A 27,974-nucleotide genomic window follows, 5' to 3' on the forward strand; every position below is an offset into this window, starting at 1 on the left:
GACAACGACGCCGACGGAATGTAGGATCGCTATGTCTCGCTTTATCGACTAAAGTCGAAGGCTCGACAAAAACTAAATACAAGGTTAGATTCAGCATATTAAAGATTCAAGAATAAAATCCCATTGAAATTGGTCAAGAAATAAGCAATTTATATGAAGTATCTTCTTTTGCACAATACTGTGCAATTAAATATTTCTTGCTATTGCGCAATACTGTACAATTGACAATTTCTTGCTATTGCGCAATATTGTGCTATTGGATATTTCTTGCTATTGCGCAATACTGTGCAATTGAAGATTTCTTGCTATTGCACAATACTGTGCAATTGAAGATTTCTTGCTATTGTGCAATACTGTGCATTTGAAAATTTCTTGCTATTGCACAATACTTATAATATAATAATTTACACATCCTGTTTGGTGTGTATCTCCTACCATATCATTATTATTTGCTTTTAAATATAAATCAGAAATAACCAACTTAAAATGGAAAATTTTAAAAGAAAAAAAAAAGAAAACCCCCCCCCCCCAAATTTTTTGAACCCCCTTATGATTCATCACCCCCAAACTCAATCCCAGCCTTCCCTTTGTGGTATGGTACCTTGCAGTACAATTTCAGAGAGATCCATACACTTGAACACAAGTTATTGTCTGGAAACTAGAAAAATGTGTTTTTTGGCCCCTTTTTGGCCCCAAATTCCTAAACATTTAGGGCAATTACCCCCAAACTCAAACCCAGCTTTCCCTTTGTGATATGGAACCTTGTAGTACAATTTCAGAAAGATCCATACACTTACACACAAGTTATTGTCCTGAAACTAGAAAAATGCTTGTTTTTTGCCCCTTTTTGGCCCCTAATTCCTAAAATATTGAGGCAATTACCCCCATCATCAATCCCAGCCTTCCCTTTGTGGTATGGTACCTTGCAGTACAATTTCAGAGAGATCCATACACTTGAACACAAGTTATTGTCTGGAAACTAAAAAAAATGCTTATTTTTGGCCCCAAATTCCTAAACGTTTCGGCAATTACCCCCAAACTCAATTCCAGCTTTTCCTTTGTGATATGGAACCTTGTAGTACAATTTCAGAAAGATCCATACACTTACACACAAGTTATTGTCATGAAACTAGAAAAATGCTTGTTTTTTGCCCCTTTTTTGGCCCCTAATTCCTAAAATTTTGAGGCAATTACCCCCAAAATCAATCCCAGCATTCCTTTTGTGATATGGAACCTTGTGGTACAATGTCAGAGAGATCCATGCACTAACACACAAGTTATGTCTGGAAGTTACAAAAATGCTTATTTTTGGCCACTTTTTGGCCCCTAATTCCTTTACTGTTGGTACCATAACCCCCAAAATCAATCCCAACCTTCCTTTTGTGGTATTGAACCTTGTGGTAAAATTTCATAGAGATCCATTCACTTAAACTAAAGTTAGAGTGCGAAAACCAATGTGTCTTGGGACGACGCAGGACGCCGCCAACGTCATACCAATATACGACCACAAAAATTTTTTTGCGGTCGTATAAAAAAGACAAATGTAATGTGTAATTTAATTTTATAATTGTAATTGAATGTAATTAATTACTTTCAAAAGTAATTGACCCCATGTCTGATGTTAGTCAAATGTCCTGGTAAGATTGAGACAGAGCAATGACTAGTTTTTATTATCATCATCTGAAAATTCTTGGGAAAAAATTTGGCACCAGGAAAGAGGCCTACAGAAAAATCTGTCCCTAGTTGAAATAATAAAAAAAATAACACAACCAAAACAAATCCCTGCACATCAACATTTTTTTAGATTTGTTTAGGGAATCACTTTTATTCTATAGAATTCTGAATAAATCATTTTCTGAAGGTATGAATTTGTACATATAATTATCAAAAGAAAAAGGTATATCTTTATCTTTTCAAAGGAACTTAAGCAGTTGTTTAAATTTGCGTTATCTGGTCTCTAGTGAATAGTTGTCTCATTGGCAATCATACCACATTTTTTATTTTTATATTACTGTCAATTTTTATTATCATAAACATGGAAAAAAGAAGAAAATATTGGTATATCAATGAGACAGCAAATCAAAACTATATCTAGAGGTCAAAATATGAATTTCAATAATAAATAATCATAATTGACTAGGATTGTCAGTTGTCCTTCAGAAGGTTGGTGGTTCTCCCTGGGCACTACGGCTTCCTCCACCAATAAAAACTGACTGCCACAAAATAGCACAATAGTGCTGAAAGTGGTGTTAAACACAAATCAATCAATCAATATTGACAAGTGAATTTACAGTAAAATAAAAGAAGGGATGTATCAATCTGACACTGATGCCCCTGCTTGTAAATATTCCACAAATTCAGCATTTTTTCCATTTATAAAGGGACAAAACTGAAGAAAGGTGACAGTGACCCCCAAAATTTGAACTTGATCTGTGTTTTTGGTCGTAATAAGCGTCAAATATAAGTTTCATAACATTTGGTTCAGGGAAAGTAAAGTTAGTGTGTGGAAACAGCAAATTTAGCAATTTTTCCATTTATAAAGTGACATAACTAGAGAACAGTGAAAGTGAGGCCACTCAAATTGGTAATAAGCATTGTTGTACAAGTTTCATTACATTGAGTTGAGACAAAATAAAAAAAGAGTGCAGAATCAGCAAATTCAGAATTTTTTCCATTTATATAACTTGAAAAACAGTTAAAGTGACACCATCCAAAATCAAACTTGATCTGTGTTTGTTGGTAGTAAGCGTTGTGTATAAATTACATATCATTTGGTTGAGACAAACTAAAGTTAGAGAACAGAAACCAATTCAGGACAAACAGACAAGGGTAAACCTTAATCAAATTGTAAAGAGTTCCACCTAACACTGTGTCTCCCCTGTGATTGGATAGTAATAAATATTCATATGATCTGTTTGTCTCCTCTTGCAAGCAGTAATGCACAAACCTTTAAAAAAAAAAAAAAATAGAGTACTCACCTGACCATAATCTTCACCCCGACATTCTTTTTCTTTATTGTAATATTCGATAGCCTTGCCATACTGTTTATTATCAGTGTATGTCTGGGCCAGAGATATGTAGATGGGTATCAAATCCTTTTGTGATGAGTGTTCCTCTATACTAGAGTCCAGCTGAAATCATAAAACACTATAGTTGAACAACACTAAATAAAGTTTTAAATCCTACTCAGACAAATACTTGTCTACAAAAAAAAATCCAAATAATACACTATAACTGCCAAAGGTTAAAGTGTTAAACATTAATGTGACAACTACTGGATACAATATAGTCCAGTGGACTAAGTAGTCCAACTACTGTATCACTAGCCAGTCAACACTGAGGTTTTGAGTTTGAATCCCGCACGGGGCATGTGCACTCAACTCCAATCTTAACTGACTAGGATTGTCAATTTTCCTACCAAAGGTTGGTGGTTCTCTCTGGCTTCCTCAACCAATAAAACTGACCGCCACGAAATAGCACAATAGTGTTGAAAGTGGCGTTAAACACCAATCAATCAATCAATCAATCACTCACTAAAGTCCAACTGAAATGATACAACACTACGGTCAAATCTTACTGAATTACTGTGGATTCATTTCTTTTCGTTGGTACAAATTTTTGTGGATATTTGATTTCGTGCTTTTGTCAAAGTGTGTGTACAATCCTTTAGATAATTTGCATTTTGTTAAAGATATAAATTTGTGGTTTACCTATACCTACAAAATCAACGAAAATTGGTATCCGATGAATACATGTATTAATGAACCAGTAGTAGCTAGATTGTCAAATCTTCATGTTTAAACACTTTAAATGCTACAGACAAACTATATGAAACAACACTATAGTAAAATGTTGTTGATCATGAAATTTTATGTAAAAAACTTCAAATTTATGGCTTCCATGACAATACTGTTGATTTTTTAAAAAATTATATTTGAAAGAAAGAACACAGCAAGTCCATATAAGTAATTAGTAATCTGATAAAAAAATTCTAAATTTTGGTGTTCCACAGGGCTCAATACTTGGTCCCATTTTGTTTGTTTTGTACATAAATGACCTTCCATTTTATATCAAAAACTGTCATACAGACTTGTATGCTGATGATACAACTATGCATACATCAGGAAAGAGTATTGCTGATATGCAATTAAAAGTACAAGATGATCTCCAATGTGTTGAAAAATGGTATCATGAAAATAGCATGTTCATAAATTCCAATAAAACTAAATGTATGGTTATAGGTACAAGACAAAGGTGGCGTTTAAATCAAGCAGAACCAGTTCTAACTATTGAGAATAATATTCTTCAAAAATCATCAAATGAAAAACTTTTAGGTGTTAGAATTGACTCTAATCTGTTATGGACAGGCCATGTTAATTGCTTATGTTCATCAATATCATCTAGACTTCATTTACTCTCTAAGATCAAGAAATTTCTAAATATTGATTCAAGAAAATTGTTTTATAATGGTTATATTCTTCCACTGATTTTATTATTGTTGTATTATTTGGAGTGGTTGTGCTAAAAATGAGCTAGTAAGAATACTGAAATTGCAGAAAAGGGCTGTGAGACTAATTTTAGATGCTGATCCACTTTCAGCATCAGCACCTCTGTTTAAAAAGCTTGGTTGGATGACAGTAGAGAACAGAATCTCATACCATAAATCTGTTTTGATGCAGAAATGCATTAAGAATGAAGCCCCTGTATATATAACTGAAAAATTTAAAGAAATGCCAGAAATAAACCAATATTGTTTGAGGAATACGTCTTGCAAAAAACTGCAAGTTCCAAAAGCCAAAACAGAGCTGTATAAGAAATCTTTTATATATTCAGGATCTATTTTATGGAATAATTTAATAATGTCCCTGAAAAAATCGACCTCAAGTACATGCTCATTCAAAAAAGATTTAAAAAATTACTTGTTGGAACATTAAGAAGCTGTGTAATTTTATATGCATAATAATTTTTAACACACTTACTTAAACTTTAAATATTGTTGAGGTAATTTGAATGTTTTGAAAATTGTTTATTTTATATCAATTTCTTATTTGATTTTTCTTATGTGTGTGTGTGTTTGATTATTTTGTAATTGTTGGTTTGTTATATTTCAATGCATTTCATGAGGGCCTCAGGGAAGATTAGTTTTATAAAAACTGTGTTACCCTCTTTAAATAAAGAATTATTATTATCATTATTAAACCTATGTTACTCAATTATGTCAAATTCGAATAAGACAACTTTTGGTCCACATAACAGTTCAAACTGAATGATCAACGTTACATTCAAACCTATCTAAATCAAGTGTCAAATCTTCATGTGACAACCACTGGTCCAAAAAAATCACACAACACTAGTTAATACTTCATGTTCCAAAAGTGTATAGTTACAAATAGTGTTTAACACAACAGTCCAAGCTAATAAAACGCAACAATCAAGACTTTCTAAATAAATGGTGACAAATCTTATTGTGAAAACTACGGTCCCATATACACGATTTAAATACAGGAACCATGTGTTTTTTGTTCTTTACAACACTTTTAATTTTGTATATATTTAAAAGCATATTATGATCAAATATACTGTGAACTCAGAATTTAATGTTTGCATTTATTATTGTAATTCTATAAAGCAACCATAACAATAAATCAATTAACACATTTATAAAACATATAATAGGCCACTTCACGGTTATTGCAGCCATATTGAATAGGGGGCAGATTTTCTGGATGGTAGTGGAAATAGAAAGAAAGTATGGGGAAACCTATGCATATTTCCAACCAACTGTTCTGTTTCAATGATGTTTTCCTGTGTTTTTCAAAGCATTTTCACCTCCATTATGAAAACCTGTCCCCTATTCAATATGGCTGCAATGATCATGAAAGGGCCTCTTAGCAAAACTTAAAATGCAAGTTATATTTTAATGAAGCTTATATTATATATAATATTATGCATTTAACATCACAATTATTTCTTATTTTACAATAGATACACCTAATATTTTACCATTTTGTGATAGAATTCCAATGCTTGTTTAAAATTTCCAATCTCTGCAGCTCCATCACCCAACTGTTCATAAATTTTGATCTTCAATGCATTACTGTCAGGTGGCAATTCTTCCAAACTCGTTGTAGCTTCTTCTATCTTGCCAACTGAAATGAAAAAATTTCAAGGGATACAGGTTGCCTTTAAATCTTAAAATGTGAAACAAATAACTTGAACATTTCTATTATATATCATATGAACACTACAACTGAACTTTTTGCTAATTTATTTCGTATGTTAAAGTTAAGTTTGCTTGTTTACCAAGTGAACCATGATTAATGATGAATTTTTTGTTAGAAATTGTAAATAAAGAAACAAAATAGTTTAACATATTTGTACCAGAAATTCAGTGGTTGTCGTTTGTTGCTGCATAATATATTTGTTTTTTCGTTTATTGTTTGGTACATAAATCAGTCTATTAGGTATCTCGTTTGAATTGTTTTAAATTTGTCAAGACAGGGACTTTTATAGGTTTTGCTCATTGTTGAAGGCTGTAGAGTGACCTATAGTTACTAACTTCTACTGAGGATTCATTATTATTCGTGGGATACCAATTTTCATGGATTTCTAGGGAACAGTTGAACCACAAATTTAAATGTTCAATGAATTACTAATTTTCTATAAGCTTGTATGCCTACATTGGAAAAACCACGAAATAAATATCCATGTTAATGCAAGTTTTCTTCAATCCACAAAAATTGGTACAAATGTACCTACGAAAATAAACGAATCCACAGTACATTGTTTAATCTCTGGTGGAAAGATGTCCCAATGGCAATCATATCACATCTTCACAGTTTTTCCAGTCATATTTTTGTTACCTGTCACATCATTTTTATTGAATTTATTGTTACTCTTTCAATAGGAAGTAACCAAAGTTTTATGATTCAACTGGCAAATAAGTAACTTTATCGATATTTGTTCACACTCAAGTATAAGTGCTGTAAAAATCTAATTTTGTTTTTTTCTTTAAGTTTGATGGTGAAACTACACTGTGTTTCTCAGTTAAATCAATAGAAGAAAAAAACATACTAAATTGTTGCAATAAAACTGGTTCACAAATGCATTGTTTCAGTTGTAAAAAAAACTAGCTTTTCTTTGTATCTTTATCAATTAAGATGAAATTCACTGTTCCTCTTCTTATTAACCATGGAAGTTTCATATGGTTTTTTTCCCCATAGTTTTAAAGATAAAATTCATATTTATAAATTAATACAACTCTTTTAGCATAGATTTCATTATTGTAATTTATGTTCTGTAAAATTCTATTATTTTCTACTGAATTCATGTTTTGAATAAATATGAATAGAAATTAGAGGTGTCACTCAATAATATCTAGATACTGTCTGGTAATTTTGGCATACCAATATGTCTGCATTTACCAGGTAATGTTAAATCAATAAAATGTATCAAATAAAATTACCAGACCTAAATTTTCTATTAGAATGCAAGAGAGTTGTTACACTTCTTCTGTGTATTTCTTGTGTATAATGTTCATGTAAATGAAACAAACCCTTTTTTCCATGTAATTTTTCTTCACACATAATATTCTTCATAATCTGATACAATTTTGACGGTTAATAGGTAATGTTATAAAATTCTTTTCACTATTTTTGTTTCATGGAAAGATGAATCTAACCATGCTTGTGATGAACGATAAGAATACCAGTGACATATATAAAAATGTTACTTTTTCAATTTTACACGATACAGTTTTTTAGTCACACTTTCTACTGTTTACAACCACATGTGATTTGTAATTAGAGAAGTATGTTTATTGATTATTGCAGACTCACTATCATTCATTTTTTAAAGGAAAATTTGTGATGTTTAAACCATGAATTCAGATTTAATAAAGGCTGATTTATAACTGTCTTTATAAAAGAAAATTGCAGACAAAGAAAAAACACCAAAACAATTTTTTTTCAATTACAAGCAACATCAGCATCATAAATCTCCTTCATTGTTCTACATCTGATAGAAATGGCTGATATATGGCTCATAAACTATTTTACCTTGCGGCGAATTTTCAATAAAGCTATATTTAACATACAAATGTCGTACATTTCTTAAGTCTATTCCATCGGTTAAGCATTGGATATATATTAAATTTCCATGGTCTTTCGAGTACTTAATAGAAAATGATATACAACAGATGATTTTGACTTAAAATGCTTGTTGTAGTGAATGCAGAATTCATCTTTCACACTTCAAGTCAGATGCAGAGCAAATGAGTAAAAATTTTGACAAACGTCAACCAAATAAGTCCTGATTATTCAGTCTTTGCAACATAAGTCATGGTGCTTGCCATGTTTTAATTATTCCATGTCACTCCTGTAGGAATAAATCCGCAAATTGGCTAATGACTTTTTTCCAGATAAATATATGTCACCAGCTTCTTTGAACTATTTGACGATCAAGTAAGATGACTTTTGTAATATGACATTGATTTTTTTCTTAACAAATTAATGTTACCAGCTTTGAACTATTTGACGATCAAGTAAGATGACTTTTGTAATATGACATTGATTTTTTTCTTAACAAATTAATGTTACCAGCTTTGAACTATTTGACGATCAAGTAAGATGACTTTTGTAATATGACTTTGATTTTTTCTAGATAAATATATGTAGCCAGCTTTGACATTTTTGACCATCATGTAAGATGACTTTTGTAATATGACTGATTTTTTTCTTAACAAATTAATGTTACCAGCTTTGAACTATTTGACGATCAGGTAAGATGACTTTTGTAATATGATATTGATTTTTTCTAGATAAATATATGTAGCCAGCTTTGACATTTTTGACCATCATGTAAGATGACTTTTGTAATATGTCTGATTTTTTTCTTAACAAATTAATGTTACCAGCTTTGAACTATTTGACGATCAAGTAAGATGACTTTTGTAATATGACATTGATTTTTTCTAGATAAATATATGTAAACAGCTTTGAACTATTTGACGATCATGTAAGATGACTTTTGTAATATGACTGACTTTTTTCTTAACAAATTAATGTTACCAGCTTTGAACTATTTGACGATCAAGTAAGATGACTTTTGTAATATGACATTGATTTTTTTTAGATAAATATATGTAACCAGCTTTGAAATAATTGACAATCATCTAAAATGACTTTTGTAATATGACATTGATTTTTTTAGATAAGTTAATGTTACCAGCTTTGAAATATTTGACAATTCTTTCAGTTTCTCCTGGAGTAGGTGATCCCAGTTTGTGTGCTTTCTTCAATGAATGTTTACTTGTAGGTATATCTCCTACTTGGATGCACACCTGAAAAAACAAAAGTTAGATGAGGGTCTGGATGGGGTTTACAGAATAGAAAATAATGGGCAAAATGTGCAGAATAAAGGGAAAAAAAAACAGATTAGAAAAAAATAGGTTGCTAAAATATAAAGAATCGAGAATAATGGACAAAAGACATAAAGAATAGAGAAAAAAACATCTAAAATATCATGAAATAAAGAAATGAAGGGAGAAAATTCAAATATTTAGCCTGGCTTTGTCCATGCCATGATTCATCCCATGGTCTTCTCAATTCAATAAGGATTATCATTTTAACATGCTTAAATAATTCAATGTTTATCATCAACCAGCTTTGTCATTTTTAGAGATTTCACAAGAATTGCTTGTGTTTTTAAAATAAAAAGTTAATGTCTAGCTGTCTATAAACCTGTTTATGTACTTACAAGAGCTTTTTGGACATACACATCGCTTTCAAGATATTTATCCTTCAACTTCAAAGCACTCTTTAGAGCTGATTCTAAGAAACGTAAAGCTTGACTGAAGTTGTTGTTACGTTGATACATGGTAGCTAAGGAATACTGACATCGGTACAGGTCACTGTAAAGATGGTGTTGTCTGAAATTTATAAAAAATTTAGATATAAACTAGTTTAACCCCATCACATGCATGACATGTGCCTCACAAGAAAATCTTCAGAATAAAATTAAGGAGATGTGGTATGATTGCCAATGAGACAACTATCCACCAAAGTTCAAATGAAGTGGATGTAAGCAATTATAAGCAGCTAAGTTCAAATGAAGTGGGTGTAAGCAATTCAGATGTTCAGAGGTTGTCTTATTGAAAGTTATACTAGAACACACCTGCGAAATCTCTGGCATTTAGAGCGTGGTTGAAAGTATGTAAACTGTTGTAGGATGAATTTTTGTAACAGATTTTATGACTGGAGAATTTCAGGAAAGGTATCAAGATTGTCTTAAACATGAACTGATGTCAATATAACATTTTGAATTTTTCACTAGTTCAAAATATTCGATGTAAATTTAAAGAATGTCAACGCAAAGGTCAACTATTTGTAGTAATATGAACGCACAATTTTTAGGAGGCAAGTTGCTTTGACACCATGCTTTTTGTTTCGTTGTGCAGAAGACAGAATAAAAGAAATTTAACCTTTTCAATTTCAGTCACTCGAAAAGGATTCCACTAATGGCGTCAGAGTTTTCAGTGGGAAACTTTACCATATTAGAATCAAAATAATTCATGCATTCCATAGATTTGTTTTTTCACATGGCCTAGGTCGTTATATCTGTTTATTTTATCCATTGCTTACGCTCGGGATAAAATTCCAATATAACGAACCAGGCCATGTGAAAATTTTCAACAAATCTATGGCTTGCATGAATTATTTCTTAAATAAAACATGATTATATACCAGTTCCAGGGGTCCCAAGAAATCGTAATTTTTATCGCTTATCGGTACCCAAAACATTAAAATTTTCAACAAATCTATGGCTTGCATGAAATATTTCTTAAATAAAACATGAATTATGTACCTGTTCCAGAGATCCCAAGAAATTGTATTTTTATCGCTTCCAGGGACCGAAGGAATGTTTTATACCCGTTCCTGTAGCTCAGGTACCTAAAACATGTATGTAATCAAGTTACGCTCTTACAGCCATAATAATATACTCAATAAACCACAACCACTATAAATCGACGACGTCACAATGCGATTTGTGCACAAAAACGTCATAATTTACTGAAATGGCGTCAGACTTTTCAGTGGGAAACTTTACTATATCCATAGATTCGTTTTCATTTTCACATGGTCTGGGTCGTTATATTCGTTAATTTTATCCCTTGCTTACGCTCGGGATAAAATTCCAATACAACGACCCAGGCCATGTGAAAATTTTCAACAAATCTATGGTTTGAATGAACCATTTCTTAAATAAAACATGATTATATACCGGTTCAAGGGGTCCCAAGAAAACGGATTTTTATCACTCCCAGGGACCGAAGGAATATTTGTTACCGGTTCCTGTAGATCAGGTACCCAAAACATTGTATGTAATCAAGTTGGGAATTTAGGGTTCTTTGTAAATTTACCAAAATTATGTGTAATTTCAAACCCAAAATGTCTTAAACGGAATTCTTGTCTATGACTTAAAAGTACGTCCGATGACGGAAACAATATCCAGACGCCTTTATTTTCATTTTCCTACTAAAATAACCCAAACGGAATAATCATAAGGAAGGATGACAAATGCGACTATGCATGGTACCCATAGGACACAGAGGCATGATGATTAATCTATTGTGGAAGGAAGAGAAGCAACACACAAAATGAGGTCTTCTCATTTAATGGTATAGATTCTATTGTTAAAGTTGGTTTTTTTTGTCATTGATCAAATTTTTGGTTTCGTAAGATGTTATGCATTCTGTTATAATATACATGTATGAATTTTCTGATATACCTAGTTGTGTTACTTTTGGTTAGAAATAAACTATTAAAAAAGGCATTTATTTTGCATAAAGTATTTTGTTGATCCACATATGGTAAACATTTTGAATGCATTGTCATCAAAAATGCACAAAATGAATGGTTTTTCATAGTTTTTAACTTAATCATGGACAATAATGTCAAAATCTATGACATGATCACAATATTAATATTGCTTTCAATATTTTTTTTTTTAATTATAGAAATTTTATGTTTACTTTAATGAAAGTACATATAAACATGTTAAAAACTATGGGACAAAAGACTTCTATTCTTAATTCAGGTAGTACATTTACTATGCAGTAGTTTAGAAAAATACATGTACAGTCGAAACCTCGTTGTGTCTAACTCGGTTGTGTCGAAAACTCGGATGAGTCGAAGTAATTTCTCGGTCCCGGTAAAATTCCTGTTTGATCAATGCATAATTACCTCTGATGAGTCGAGCTCGGTTGATTCGAATACTCGGTTAAGTAGAGTAAATTTGATAGTCCAGTCGATGTAAAATTAATGTAAATTGACCCAGATGTCTCGAAGTTCGAAAGTAAGAATTTTCGAAAAGATAAAATGTCAAATGGGATGTATTTCTTATGCAACCTTATCATTTTCAAAAGAGATTAAAGCTGAGTTAACATATTTGTTTGTATAACAGTTAAAATGACATGTTTATGGTGAACGATAATTAACACCTGTGTTGATTGTTCAAGCGGAATGTTAGTGTGTTGATTGTTCAAGCGGAATGTTAGTGTGTTGAACATTTTTCACAAGAGATAAAAACGAATTTAAATGACCCAAGCCGAGATTAAATGAATCGTTAGATTTAAAACTCATTAATTACAATAAATGAAAGGATTAAGACAATTATGATAAATTCATGATAATTTAATGTAAAGCAGACGACCTCATTAGAGACCGTTCAGAACTTATTTCATTCCGCAAGTGATTTCATAATTTATAGTGACTGACCTTTGTAAATAACTGTGTAGACTATTGATTTTATTTGTGCATGATTTGTATCTGTACTTGTGTGTTTAATTATTACGAAGGACAAAAAATGGAGATTGAATACACAATCATAAAGTGTCATATCGAAAAAAAAGTCACACTGTTCATTGTATCTAGTTTACACAAATCTTATACCGTATTTCATACATTCCAAATTTATGACGACACACTCGACCTCGGATGAGTCGAACCTCGGATGAGTCGAATACTTTGGTCTGGTCCCTTCGACCTCGACACAACTAGGTTCGATTGTATATCAAAATAAGGAGATGCGGTATAATTACCAATGAGACAACTATCCGCCAGAGTACAAAAAAGTGGATAAAAGCAATTATGATTCACTGTACAGCCTTCAACAATGAGAAAATCCCAAACTGTATAGTCAGCTATAAAAGGTCCTCTTACTCTGAAATTGTAATAGCTTTCTTCATATATTCTGCACACTGTCTGGTGTCGCCTCTACCATCAAACACCAACCCTGTAATAGAAATTCAAAGGTGCAAAAGATAAAATGACAGGAACCTCAAGGATTTTGTTATTAAGAACAGGACTGAAAAAAACAATTTAAATTAATTTAATATTCTTATCATATTTTTTACCTGGCCATCTTTCAGAATGTTCATTTTTTGTTTGAATTATGTCTTTTCTAAACAATATCCATTGGAGATACTGTGGATTCATTCATTTTGGTGGTTACAAATTTGAGTGAATTGAGGAAAAATCATATTTTCATGGATAATTTATGGTTTTGCCAAAGTCTGCATTCAAGCATATAAAAATTTGTACATCGTTGAACGTTTAAATTTGTTGTTCTGACACCTAAACAAAGGAAATCCACAAAAATTGGTATCCCAAGAATAATAATGAATCCACAGTAATTGATAATACCTGTCCTTCTTAGTACTAGCTAGTATCAAGCATAAACTCACAGAAAAAGATCGAAAGCATTATTTTTATTATCAAATGTAAACGCTCAAAGAAATTATCTGGAAACCTTCTATGACGAATGTTGATAAACATCAAACAAGCTTTTGACATATCAGTAATTGTGTGCAATCTTTTTTGAAGATCAGCAATCAGAAAACTTTGATCAGAAGAACAATCATAAAATAAGAGAGCCAGAAAAGTAATCAGAAACAGATTTTTTTTTTTATTTGGTCTCATACTTTGAAAATACCTACCTAAATTAAGGTAAAGTCTGGCTTTCATCTCCATATATTCAACATTTTTAACCTCTTGCTTCAAGTTTTCACATGCAGTCAAGCTTTTACAGAATGCCTCCTCTGCTTGCTTGGATGCTTTCACTATGTTCTGTTTCCCTCTGGCACTGTCACATTGAAATAAATAAGTCCTACCAATAGTAGCCAGTGCTCTTTGCTCTTCCAATAAATTTCCACATGACCTACTAAGCACCAAGTGGCGTTGCTGAAATTGTAGTGCTTTGTCATACTGATCCATTCCACAATAACACTCTCCAATTTTGCGACATGCCACTGCTGAACCAATGGTATCTTCCAACGCTTCACTGATGGCAAGTTCCTTTTCATGTTCTGCTTTTGCTTCATCACACCTTCCTGCAATGTATATAAGTTTTTTTTTTCTCTCTCAATAACCAGTAAATAAGAATGAAATAACAATCTAAAGAAGTTTTTTCATGATCTAGGACCTGGCGCTAAGGGCCGTCTTAAACTTGAGTGAGGTGAGATTTTTTTTGGGGTCTATCTTGAAGGCCTCACTGTGACTTTGAGATGAAGAACAGCAATACAAGTGCTGTTCCTTTGCTTTCCGAGTGTATTTTGCTGTGCATGTACTGTTTTTGTATCATTGATGGATACCCCATATCCTTTGTTTCTCTAATAATTTCGAAATAATGAAAATCAGTGATGATTGGTTAGTTCACAGCATATAGTAAATTCTAAATAGCCATAAATAATAAAGTTCCTTTATCATTTATATATTAGTGTACTGTTATAAAATTAATTGAACATGACTTTAGGTACATTGAAGTTGCATTCTTTGATAGTTTTATTTACTATGTACTGCTGTCTTTGTATGTACTGTTTGTCTGTGGACCTATTAATATACCACTGATCAACGCAATAACTAATTAACCCTGTCACTTTAATGTCTGTTCTAACATTGTCTAAGTCAGGAATCATGTCAGAGGTTAATCTCAGAGTGTCAGGCTATATTATAAACTTATACATCTTACTAGTATTCCTACTAATTTTTAGAATTTTGAGATGATTAAATTTGTTATTCTCTGTTAAATTCATTCTTTACTCTTCTAGATTGGACGATTGAAAGCTTGACATACATGTATGGTATAGACATCTGTCTTCTCTAGACAAACATATGGTATGTGTTATATTTTGACATTACAGGTCTTTTCTGGAGTTCCTATGTAGCTGTGATTTTTGTTTTCTATATCTACATAACTATTCTCTTTTTATTCATATCACTAAAATAAAGTGAAAGATTTTTTTTACACTTACCATACTTTACAAGAAGTTCACCAATGCAGTTACATATTTGTGCTACCTCCTTCAAATTGTCTTTCTTTTCAGCCTTCTTTCTTTCCCTTTTTAATTCTTTCAATGAGAAAAAAACAACAATTTATTAAATACATGTAATACTAAAATATGGTTTGCTCAGGCCTAAAAAAAAAAAATCTGTGTTTCCGGTAACATCATTTTGTTAAATAGAGTCGGTAGGTCGGATTTTTTTTTTTTTGACATTGTAAACGAAATCCGGAAAATTATCATGGTTTTTTGCAAGTCTGTGTCCGTAATTAGTTTCAAATACCGGAAGTGCGGCCATTTGCAATGTTTTTGAAGCACCTGCTGTGCAAATTTCTTGGATTTTAACCTATTTGGAATACCTTTTGACATAAATAAAATGTTTTACTGGCTTTCAAATAAAGAGATGAAGTCATTCTGTGCAGTTAGATAAATAATTATGTCGATTAACAGAGGCCTGTGTCAAAAACAGGGTCGGTTGATACCAATTTTTTTTTTTTTTTTTGAAGATCCAATAAAAAAATTAGGGTCGGGGCTAAAAAAACAGGGTCGGTCGGGTTACCGGAAACACAGATTTTTTTTTTCTCGGCCTCAATACATTTGTACTTCAATATAGTATTCATTATTATATCAAAGTTGTAATAATTTTTAACCCTTTTTCGGCTGGACCAAATTAAATCACTACTTTACTTAAAAAATTCATGACCCTAATTTTTTTTACAGTGTTATTTCATCCCATTACTGTGTTACCTTATATGTATATAAAGAGAGGGTATTTCACTTTGTACTAGGATGAATCCCAAGTCTTAGATTCATAAAATAGTTTATTTCCTTCGGGTCAGGACTGGAAACCGTTTCACCAATCAGTGTTATTATACTAAACATCACGGACGTTGTAATAGACATCCTTAGTTTTTAAATGATAATTAATTTAAAATAAAGTAAATAACATTGTTTATCATGCTTAAATTCTTCAAGTAGTACGATTGTGCAAGGATTTGTACACTTTACAAATCCTTGGATTGTGTTATCACCTGTTATCGTACAAGTTTGCTTATGCATCTTCAGCTGTGACATGAGCATAAATGTGTATGGATAAAAATTAAATAACACAAATAAAGAGATGAAGTCATTGAATTGAAGACCGTGGCACATGTCCAGTTATTGTATTCACATTATGAGACATGATGGTATATAGGCAAAAATTCAAGTAGCTTTCCAAGCAGTCATAACTATAATATTTGGACTGTTTTGTTTACAAAATATGACAGCTGGTGAAGTTAGACCTCGCCTGGAGTGTTTACGTTCCTTAGTTTTGTTTAATTGCTAGTGACATATCCTAACGACAATATACTATAGTGATCTTTTTGAAATTTCATAATAACGTTTTATACTTTCAAGTTCTTTTTCATCAAAGAGGTCCATGTTGTGTGTCAAATTTCCCGCAGATCCGCTACGCATGCGTGAAGTCGTATATTTTTTATCTTCGTTACAAAAGAAAAAGTCTTAGTCGTGTAAAGGTTTAAATACATGACTTATTTCTCGTGTGGATAAAGTTTGACGAACACAAGGCTCTCATGTAAACAAATGCCATGCAGTGAGAATGATTTGATATTGTTATAGGTGTCTTACTTCTGACACATCAGGGACTTTCACAAACAGAGACGTATGATATAAAACTACTTAATTTGTATATATTCTGCCAATGTAGGCACACCTCCATCATGGATTTCCTTCACTCAGAGACATATAATATTATATCTCTGCTTAATCACACAGAATTAAAGTTATCTCGTACCATTGTAAACTCGTACCAATGTCAACTCGTACCACTAAAAAAAAACTCGTACCAATGCAAACTCGTACCACGGTAAATTCATACCATTGTAAACTCGTACCAACTTATTTAAATGCATTCAAATGGTGTTTAATGATGAATATATACTTTAATTACACTCAATACCTCTTAAGTCTGTAAAATGTATATAATTTGAAATTACAATGACCAATTTGTAGCTAATTTTCCTTGTCTTATTTGATAGAGAAAACCGTGGCGGATTGGCTTTGTTGTCTCCCTTGAATAGACTCTTTTTTAAACTTTTACTGACAACTATTTGATTTAATTTTTAATCATCCCAAATCAGTAACATTGAATAGATTTGGGTATTTTTCTATTGTTTCTAAAAGGAGTTTTATTTAATGAAAGAATTTATTTATTGTGTTTTAAAGGTTTAAAATAATTGTTTATGACCAACAGCTGGGACTATTATACTAACATTAGTATAATAGTCCCAGCCAACAGTTAGAAAGTATGAAATTTATTTTTATACCATATTCAGCACATTTTAGCAGAATATGACCATGCAAATATGATTAAACAAGTTAATTAGTTGATAATCAACCAATAATCACACAATCAAAGGAATTTAATATAATTATTATCATGGAAATTAAGAAATAACATTCGTATTTTTGTTTAAGTTATCATTAAAATCTGGTATAAAATTCAAAGATATTTTAATTTTTTGTATAAAGCTTTAATAAAAAATAATCATAAAACATTCATATTTTTGTCTAAGTTTTCATTAAAATCTAGTATAAAATTCAAGTAATTCAACTTTTTTTATTTAGTTTACCAAAAACAAAATCATAAAACATTCGTATTTTTTAATATATTTTTAATGGTACGAGTTCTGATTGGTACGACTTCCCAGTGGTACGAGTTTACGTTGGTACGAGTTGACTTTTTTAGTACGAGTTTACGTGGTACGAGTTAACTTGCTTCCATCACACGGATATGTTCAATTCACCACACAATTAATTAAACCTGTAAAACGAGTCATGCTTTGATGACTCGACCCATAACAAACCAGTGCATAGACCTTATCACTATTTGGAAAACTGTGCCGCTTGACCAGAGAATCTGCGCCGCTTGACCCAAGAATCTGCGCCTCTTGAACTATTGATGTCATACAACAATCACCTTTCCATTGTGGCGTCAGTTATTTTCTATTTTGACGTCAAAATTTTACGGGAACCTTTGTTATTTCCAGTAATGGCTGACAAATTGCGATTTCAGGTGTATAAACGTATTTACACTTTGGTATTTAGCTATATTTTGCCTCCGAATGACCTTAGGTCTACTCTGAATCACCTTTTGACGTCAGGCAACAATCACTTTTTAATTGTGACGTCAAATGTTTTGAATTATGATGTCAAAGTTTACGGGAACCTGTGTGATTTTACGTAAAGGCCGACAAATTTGCATACAAGTGTAAACACGTCTATTACATTTGTGCTTATTACCATTGCATTTGCTCACAGCTTTTGGTTACTTTTGCACGCATTCATTTTACAAGTAAACACATATAAATAATACAGTTTTTGGCATGATACGGGTTATGTTCTTCTAATATATTTTATGATGGTATGATACTAAACCCCTAACGGAAGGGATTGTGCTTGATTTTCATACATGTATGATGAAGACATAATCTTTCAATCAGTTTAATTGAGGTCTGGAGCTGGCATGTCAGTAACTGCTAGTAGTCCTTTGTTAATTTATGTATCATGGTCATTTTGCTTAGTTTCTTTTGTTACCTATTCTGACATCAGACTCAGACTTCTTTTAAACTGAGTTTTACTGTGCGTATTGCTGTGTGTTTGTTTTTTCTACATTGGCTAGAGGTATAGGGGGAGGGTTAAGATCTCACAAAACATGTTTAACCCTGCCGCATTTTTGCGCTTGTCCCACGTCAGGAACCTCTGGCCTTTGTTAGTCTTGTATGATTTTTAATTTTAGTTCATTTATATGTTTTGGAGTTTAGTATGACGTCCATTATCACTGAACTAGTACACATTTTTGATTAGGGGCCAGCTGAAGCACGCCTCCGGGTGCGGGATTTTCTCGCTGTGTTGAAGACCCATTGGTGGCCTTAAGCTGTTTTGGTCGGGTTGTTGTCTCTTTGACACATTCCCCATTTCCATTCTCAATTTTATTTTATTGTCTTTTTATTTGTTTAAGTATTTACAAGTAACCCTTCTGTAAGTCTTAGTCCTTTGTTCACCAATGAAGAGGTTGGAGTGGGGGTTCTAGCTGGATAAGTCTGTTTTATTATGCACAATCACTAAGTCTGAAGATCGACTAAAAGTTCTGATTTTACGTGTTGGTGCACATGCGTGCTGAATATTTGAAGCCTACTGCTTTAAGAAATTGAATTCCGTCAAATTCTCCATTCTGGTATTTTCGGAATTGTGCCTCCATATACTATATTTTCTCTTTCTTACTTCTACACACAAGTGCTGACCACTGTATAAAGCCTTCATAGATTGGAAACAAAATTCTATTCACCATGTTCACTTGCAATTTATGCCTTAAGCGATTACAGGATTTCTCATGAATGATCACTTAATGTATTTTTCTAGAATTCAATATGAAAAATACATAATTTAAAATTATATATATATATATATATATATGTTCAAGAATAATAACTATCGACATATTTATTATGAATTATCTTTATATTCACCTGTATTACCTGTAAAACGAATGTGCACAAATGGAATAAAAAGCAGTGCACTTGTAAACGTAAATTTTTTGAATCCCCAAATGCATGCAAATGTAATGCGCCCTAACATACTTAGACTAATATGAGGCAGGTGTTGTACATGTACCTAAGAAAGGGGACGAAGTCAGGAAAACCTGTACAATACTTTATGATATCCCGTTAACCGCAGATTTATATGTATAAAAAATGAAAGGGAGAAGGCCCTGAAAATGGAAGATACCTTCATCTTCTACAAGGAAAAGAAATGGTTAGTGTCTAGCCCAGTGGAATGAGAAATAGACAACTGCTGCTCTAAGCTCATCAGAAGCCAGTTCTGTCACAATAGCCATTGGAATGGTAGATTCAGCAATACAAACAGCAGCACTATACATGTCAGAGGAAGCATGTTGAAAGCATTGATATGTTTGTTGACATGTGCTGGAATAAAAACTTTATGTTTTCTTTATTTATAAAATCAAAAAGAAATCACACTGAGACACAATTGAATGAAATATGATCAAATCTGTATACCGGTATACTTATTATTACAATAAGATTTGTTATCAAATTAAAACAAGGACACAAAAAACATCAGAAACACACATAGAGATCATAGCCCTTACTTTGAAGTCACTGATTATTTGGTAATTACAATGTCATGCATGTAATTACAGGTATGCATATGATACATAATTAAAAAAATGTAAAAAAAATAAGACAAATGAAAAGAAAAATATGTGCTTATTTTTCTTTTTTAACTGAAATAAGTCATACTTTTATATTTTTATACACCCGTTTATTATACGTTCGTTTACGGGACGTATTATAGTTTACCATTGTCTGTCTGTCTGTCTGTTTGTCATCAACATGTCGGACAGTAACTCAAAAACGCTTTAACCAATTTGCATGAAACTTTGGTGAATTGTTTATATCTATTGACGTAAGCTCCCTTTCAATTTTTATAAATTTTAGATTTTACGTTTCCGAGTTATGGGGTGTTATTCATTAAAAAAGGGGGATTTTCCAGTTTTCCGACTAACTCAAAAATGCTTTGAGCAGTTTTCATGAAACTTTGGTGAATTGTTTATATCTATTGATGAGAGCTCCCTTTCCATTTTTATAAATCTTAGATTTTATGTTTCCGAGTTATGGGGTTTTATTCATTTAAAAAGGGGGATATTCCAGTTTTAGGACAATAACTCAAAAATGCTTTGAGCAGTTTTTCATGAAACTTTGGTGAATTGTTTATATCTATTGACATGAGCTCCCTTTAGATTTTTATAAATTTTAGATTTTACATTTCTGAGTTATGGGGTTTTACTATTAAAAAAGGGGGATTTTCCAGTTTTAGGACAATATATTAAAAGTGCTTTGAGCAGTGATGACTGGTTTATATCTATTAAAATAACCTCCCTTTAGTTTTTTTATAAATTTCTGATATGACATTGAGTAGTTAAGGAACTTTATTCTTTGAAAAAGCAACAGGCGTAAATCATGTGCTCATGGCACAGCTCTTTATTTATCTTGTTAATGGAATTTATATTTCTTTCTTGTAATATGTTCAAAATAAATTATTTAAACTGATAATCAATTTAAAATAAAGTACTGATAATTAATTTCAAATACGGTAAGTAGATAACATTGTTTATCATACTTAAATTCTTCTAGTAGTCCAAGTTTGCTATAATATGAGTTTGTTCTAGACTGTTTGTGAGGCCTATTTTGTTAGGCAGAGTTTGCTATAGTCCCAGCTTGCTAAGGGCAGAGTTATCAGGGCGTCTTAACATCAACTATAATATATGTTTTTGGGTATACCTACTCCGCTTAATTATATAATTTTATTTGACAAATTGGCTATGCAAATAACCAAAATCCACTGTAGTTCAGCCTAGAAAGAACGAATGATTACTCCTCAAAACTATGTAAGAAGGGGTGTGAAAATTCTTTTTCAAATTTCGTCAAAGTTAACAAAGTTATATAGATCAGTGTTTGGCTTTAGTTCCAAAACTTCAGACAACAGTGTCAGTGAAATTGTAAGGAAGAAAAAAATATAAATTAACAGGACTATACATTACATGACAAATCATCACATAAAGTTAAATGATGTATACAGTAAAAATAACAGTATGGTACATTTAAGAAATTTAAGTTGATCATTGTTTCAAATTGGGGAAAGGAAAACAAGACAAAGCTGGCTCTAAGTTTTCCAAACCGATGATAGAATATAGCAGCTGATTTTCTGGCTCCAACTTTCTTGGATGTATAAGATTTGAGTTACTTTATTCTTACACACTGTAGATAGCTTAATTATTGAATCACAAGCTTCAATCTTAATTGCCTAAAACAAATTTGTATTGTAACTGGTAAACAATAAGTGATAGAGACCAAGGGTCTTTTGATTTGAGGTCGTTGTTTCATGATCTTGAAATGGAGGTCAAGGTCAGAGGTAAATTTCATGTTTTATATTTTGACCTTTGTTATTACTGCATATTCAAACATGATAAAGGCATGTGGTCTTTGCATTTGGTTGGAAGACATGTGACCTTTAAAAGATCAACCAGAAGTGACCTTTTGTTATGCGGAAAAATCTATTGTTACCTTATTTTTCATGTAAAAGTACCTAAAACTGTATATTTTTGGAATCAGTGTGAAGTAACCTATCAAATGTAACCAAAAGTGTTATTATTTCAAACCAGAAGTAGCAAATTATCTCCCTTATCTCATGAAAAATATATTCAAACAATATAATGTTTGGAATCACTTTTGACTAAGCTATCATTTGACACCTGAAGTGACTTTGACTAAACCAGAAGTGGCTTATTATCTCCCTTATTTCATGAAAAAGTTCCATAAAGTATTTTCTTTTTTTTCTAAGATAAGCTATCTCACACAAGAGCTACTATTCTTAAACCAAATTTTCTGATGTAATAGTAACTTGATTTGGGGTGTAAAGACCTTCAATTGTTCTCTGAACAATTGTTTTTTAATTTTAATTTTATTTTTTTTAAACTGCTTGCTTGGCTTGTTTAGACAACAGAAAAAAGTTATGTTCATATGAAACTTAAGCATTGCCTTGTGTTGTGTCCTCCAGCCCAGCAACCAAATAAATGGGCCCTATTCATTATTTGAGCTGTTTGCTTTGCTTGTTTAGACACAGGGAGAATAGTTTTTAGTTTAACCAGCAAGCGCTGGGCTGGTAAATATGACAAATATTAGGCGATTGAAATTTAGAGTTGAATATGTTTTCTGGAATATAGCAACTTGAAACACCTGTTGAAAATGGGAACACACATATGCATGTTTATCTTAATAAATGTAATGTAAAATTACCAATTATCAATCCAGAAATTTATTAATTGACAATTTCTCTTTCACACATATATATATTCACTTGTAAAAATATTTAATTGATTACCTTAAATAACTTGTTTTCATATAGCTCTTTTGATACCATTCACAAGTTTTTGATAAACAATGACCATGATATGTATAGAAAGTGCAACCGACCCATATTATGGACTTTTGAATTCTGAGACAAGGTTGTATATATATTAATTAAAATATTCAGTGAAATAATTGCTTGTCAAGCAATATTCTGCAAATAGCTATAAAACCTTACAAATAGTTGTTTAAAATTACAATCTCTTGTTTGCACATACAAATTTTGGACATGATGAAATTTCTTAGGTTTCATTGTATTATGTAAATTTTGATGCCATTCAGAAATAAAACATATGTAAATACTTAACATTATCCAAGCCCTACTGGTAATTATCTTACCAAACAAACAGGATAAAAAAAAACTTGCAACTTTAGAGCTAATTTCCTAATGCTTCAGCTTGTAAATTAAGCAAATGTTTATACAAAGCAAGCAAGCCAACTAAAGTCTACAAGCATTAGGAAATTAGCTCTAAAACGGAAACCATTTTTGTGGTTGATATTTTATAGCTTTTCTAACCAAACACAAAGTTCAAATATCTTAAGATCAAGCCTTTTTGGCAATATACAATATACTTACAATAAATATTTTAAATAATATTTATTTCTCAAAGGATAGATTTCAACTAACCTTTTTCATACATTTTTGATACACATGAAGTGCTACACTTTCAAGGATCTTTATCCCCCATTCCCATTTTGAAAGTTATGTTCTCATTAAAACTTTCCACAATATCTCTACATATTTGTCTGTACAAAATTCTATATGAACAAAAGGTTCTGAACCGTTCAGTTTGTGTTCTGTTTGTGTTCTGTTTAACTGATTTAACCCAATTACATTGTGTAGGCTATCTGGATCATGTGTTTTTCTTTGTTGTTTGTTTTTATTTGTATATCTAATATTGTCCTTTTATGCATTAATACTGACAGCTGAGATAGTATGTTGATATATTTGAATGCTTGCAATCAAGTACTTTACCCCTCCCCCTTTTTTTGAAAAAAATTGGTCTTTTCAGAATAATCCTGCTTCTTATGATACTTAATTTATATGAGCTTTTTTTCAATTTGTGAAAAGATTATTATTAAAAAGTTCAACTCGAACATTTAGTCATGTCCATGTATAGTCCATATCATGTTTTTTGCATGGATTATCATGATTATCATCTGTAAGGATTTTAATTTCTTGGTAAAAGATAAGATATGATAAAGTTCACTTTTTGTCCCCTTGAATTAAAAAAAAATGTTAAGCTCTGAAAATATAGAAATTAATGTGTGCATTGTTTATTGTGAATCACTGATTACTGGTTAAAATGCTAGATCTAATTAAAGAATTTCAAAAATATTGTGACGGAAAATCACTGCTGAAATATAATGAATGCCGGTTTTAACTACTGCGAACCTGATACTGTCACATTTTTCACATTAATAAAAACATCACCATTTGATTATTTCTGAATTTACAGTATTATTATATATATGTAAATCTATCAAATAACATCCTTCAGATATTAAAAAAAACATTATGAAAATAAGAATATGTGGTATATTTTGTATGATAAGATTTCAATATAATTTATTTTTTGTATTTATCTTTCAGGTTAAATAATAAGATGATGTTAATAGAACGAGTTTGTCAGCTGGAATGGATTGAAACTCTGTCTGTTTGTCAATGCTCAATAGTGTATACAAGATTTTAAGATTTAGAATTTGTCCAGAGATTGAAACCCATGTGTGAAACAGATAATTCTTATTGGAAAATCAATCAAGTATTTTGTTGCTTTGTTTATTCTAATTATTAGTTCTGGTAGAAGCAATGGCAATAAATTACTAATTATTGGTAAAAGCAATGGCAATAAATAACTAATTATTAGTAAAAGCAATGGCAATAAATTACTAATTATTAGTAGAAGCAATGTCAATAATTAGTAATCATTAGTATAAGCAATGGCAATAAATTACTGAAAAAGTTATTAGAAGAAGCAATGGCAATAAGTTATCACAAAGTAGAACTAAAAACAATTGTGCAGATTTGTGATACGATTGATAGAATAATTTCACACTCGCTTGGACCTCGTGGATCAAAAATTCTGCTGGCTACTGAAACAGGTCAGGTGATCATTTCTAGTGATGGTAAAACAGTGTTAAGAAAACTGCAATTCGGTCATCCTGTTGCCAGACTAATTATTGATTCCATGACAAGAACGGTCAGTTTTACAGGAGATGGCAGTAAAACATTTATACTTTATTTATCAAAATTCTTTCATGAACTTTTACAGCAAGAATTCAAGTCTACTAGTCACAATGATTGTGTATTTGCTCTTCAAAAGATTAAATTTGAAATCAGTTCGAAACTTGGATCATTCATAAAATCAAAAATACCAGGTTCAGAACGAGTTATTTCTTCTGGTACCGTTTGTGAAATTCTAAGAACGTCTTTATCTAACAGTTTCCAAGAAAGAATCATTGAGCATTATGTCACCATGATGAATGAAGCAGTTTGTACACATGGACAAGATGAACAAGTAATTATAAACAATATTAGATATATGGCTGACAATTTTTATCAATTTTGTGTAAAAGTTCCAAGTCTACCATATAGTGAATCAAAAACTTTGTCACCATTTCTCATTCAAAGAAGATTTGCTGTGTACAGTCAAAATGATTTATTTCAATATGTCATATTCATAATTTGTTTATTCCCAATAACAGGACATCAAAAAAATGTAGAAACAAGGGAGATAATTAGACTAAAGAATGAATCGTCTTTAATCAGATTCATGGACCACCATCATTATTTTCTGCAGAAATTTGTAGAGATGTGCAAAACAAAAAATATACAACTAATTCTATGCTCTGAACAAGTATCGGACCAAGCTTTGCAGCTTTTTGCATTAAATGGAATCAGTGTTGTTCAGTATGTAGCAGAGGAAGACTGTGATTGGTTGATGTCAAGTTTAAAGATGAGTCCAAGTACTAGCATTTTTGACACATTGGAGAGTAATATGCTTCACAGTGCAAAATCTTGCAAACCTTTAATTTTGAATGGGCGACAGTGTGTTCATTTGGAATTAGATTGTCAACTGCATTTGCCAAAGATGTTAATTATTTGTGCTCCAACTGAAGGCTTATGTAATCAGGCATTTCTTAATTTGAAGAAATCTTTGAAAACAATATCATCATTTCTTAGTTCTGATATACCAAAGGGTCTAACAGATGAAGATGGCAATGAAAATTTTGGAACTGAAATATCTGTAATTGGCGGAGGAGGAACCTTTGAGTTTCTTGTGGCAGAATTTCTATCTGAGTATTCACAAAGAGAAAGCTCTTGTAGCATCAAGCTTATTTGTAAGCTTTTAAGTACTGCTGTACTACAATTACCCAGAATTCTATTTCACAATAATTCGCCCTCCAAACAATTAGATTTCAAACTGCTTCTTGTTTTGTCAGAAAAGATTAATAATTCCAGGCATGCTGGGAAATATTTAGGAATAGATAAGAATGGTCAAGTATCAAATCTGTTTGATAATGGTGTTTTAGAATTGGTCGAACCCAAAATTCACATTTTACTTTCAGTGTTAGAACTTATGCAGCAGGTGCTTCGGATTGATTATTTTGTAGGAGTGAAAAATATAAATCACAATAATGAAGATTCTAATGAACATGATGAATAAAATTCAATTTATGATTCAAATTGATTTTTCATTGTGTCTTGTCAGAGAGTGATAATTATATTTTCATTATACATGCTAAAATGGTTTTGTGGGTTTTTTTTTTGGGGGGGGGGAGTGAAACCAGGATATGAAAATGAAGAAACTATTATGGGGAAATGAACTCAGACAAAAAAAAAAAGAAAACAACAAAAACAAAAACAATGCAAAGATCAAGAAATGTGTTTTATTAAAAATAAGAATAGAAATCTTGGGCTCAGATGTAGAAAAGACAAACACAACAGCAATGCAGAGATCAAGAAATGTGTTATATTAAAAATAAAAATCTTGGGCACACCTCAGGAACATAAAAATTGTAAGTCTCAGATTTAAAAACAAATCCAGGATCTGTTACTACTTCCATGCCTCCATTTTTTTTTTAAAATCAATGGTTGAGCTGATTATTAGATATGTCAGTCATTGTCACTGAGGTCATTAGCATTTTATTATCATACATTTTTTTAGACTTCCTGAAAACATAACATAAGTCTGGAAAGATGAAGTAGTAAATAAAAGATTATATATCAAAAACACTAATTGTTCGTTTGTTTTGCAAGGAAGTAACTAATCCTTCCTTCTCTTATTTAATTGGGTTTTTTTTGTGCTTATTCTCAATATATTCTGTAATTTATGACCTATGCAGGTAATTATATAGAACTTACATTGAAAATGTTCTAATTAAATTTATTGAACAGTATTAAAACAGTGCTAAATTTCCTGCTGAAGAATTGAAAAAACTATATCAAATGATCTTTTCTGTAAGTTAAGGAAAAACTTATTTTTTTTAAGAAAAATCATAAACAAAATGCCCACACACATCAAGGTGGGTAGAATTATACTGGATGTGTGAAGAGCAATGTTTGATTTTGATCTATTTTACATTTAAAAAAAGCAGTTTAGGTGGGAGGAATTTTTAAATAAAACAACATGTCAGCTCTTCCCAAT

The 27,974-nt window shown here is 31.4% G+C and overlaps 3 protein-coding genes across 4 annotated transcripts in view; 1 reads left to right on the plus strand and 2 right to left on the minus strand.

Annotated features, from left to right (window-relative positions):
- LOC127701369 (tonsoku-like protein) overlaps window positions 1–6,111 on the minus strand; it is a 110,027-nt gene extending 103,916 nt beyond the window's left edge. The window contains exons 1-2 of the mRNA XM_052205265.1: window positions 6,004–6,111; window positions 2,979–3,131 (exon numbers count right to left, since the gene is read on the minus strand). Coding sequence (XP_052061225.1) covers window positions 2,979–3,131; window positions 6,004–6,006 — 156 coding nt within the window. The 5' untranslated portion in view covers window positions 6,007–6,111. The remainder of the gene's footprint in view (window positions 1–2,978; window positions 3,132–6,003) is intronic.
- Window positions 111–27,974, minus strand: part of LOC127701343 (plasmanylethanolamine desaturase-like) — a 429,461-nt gene continuing 401,597 nt past the window's right edge. Inside the window, exons 6-7 of one of the 2 annotated variants that reach the window (XR_007981983.1) lie at window positions 1,073–1,234; window positions 111–761 (exon numbers count right to left, since the gene is read on the minus strand). The gene's annotated coding sequence lies outside the window, so the exon portion shown is untranslated. Of the gene's footprint in view, window positions 1,235–27,974 lie in introns of both variants that reach the window. The other variant, XR_007981981.1, reaches the window with a different exon arrangement.
- On the plus strand, window positions 16,890–27,176 carry LOC127701295 (Bardet-Biedl syndrome 10 protein homolog). Its single transcript, XM_052205168.1, has 2 exons — window positions 16,890–17,000; window positions 24,920–27,176. Exon 2 carries the CDS (start codon window positions 25,305–25,307, stop codon window positions 26,991–26,993), a length of 1,689 nt encoding a protein of 562 aa, XP_052061128.1. The 5' UTR covers window positions 16,890–17,000; window positions 24,920–25,304; the 3' UTR covers window positions 26,994–27,176.

This window comes from Mytilus californianus, unplaced genomic scaffold (assembly GCF_021869535.1).
Source record: "Mytilus californianus isolate M0D057914Y unplaced genomic scaffold, xbMytCali1.0.p SCAF_5, whole genome shotgun sequence".
Lineage (NCBI taxonomy): Eukaryota > Metazoa > Mollusca > Bivalvia > Mytilida > Mytilidae > Mytilus > Mytilus californianus.

Bases quoted from the DNA above. Each gene is read 5' to 3' on its own strand.
- LOC127701295 (XM_052205168.1), top strand. From the start codon at position 25,305: ATGGCAATAAGTTATCACAAAGTAGAACTAAAAACAATTGTGCAGATT.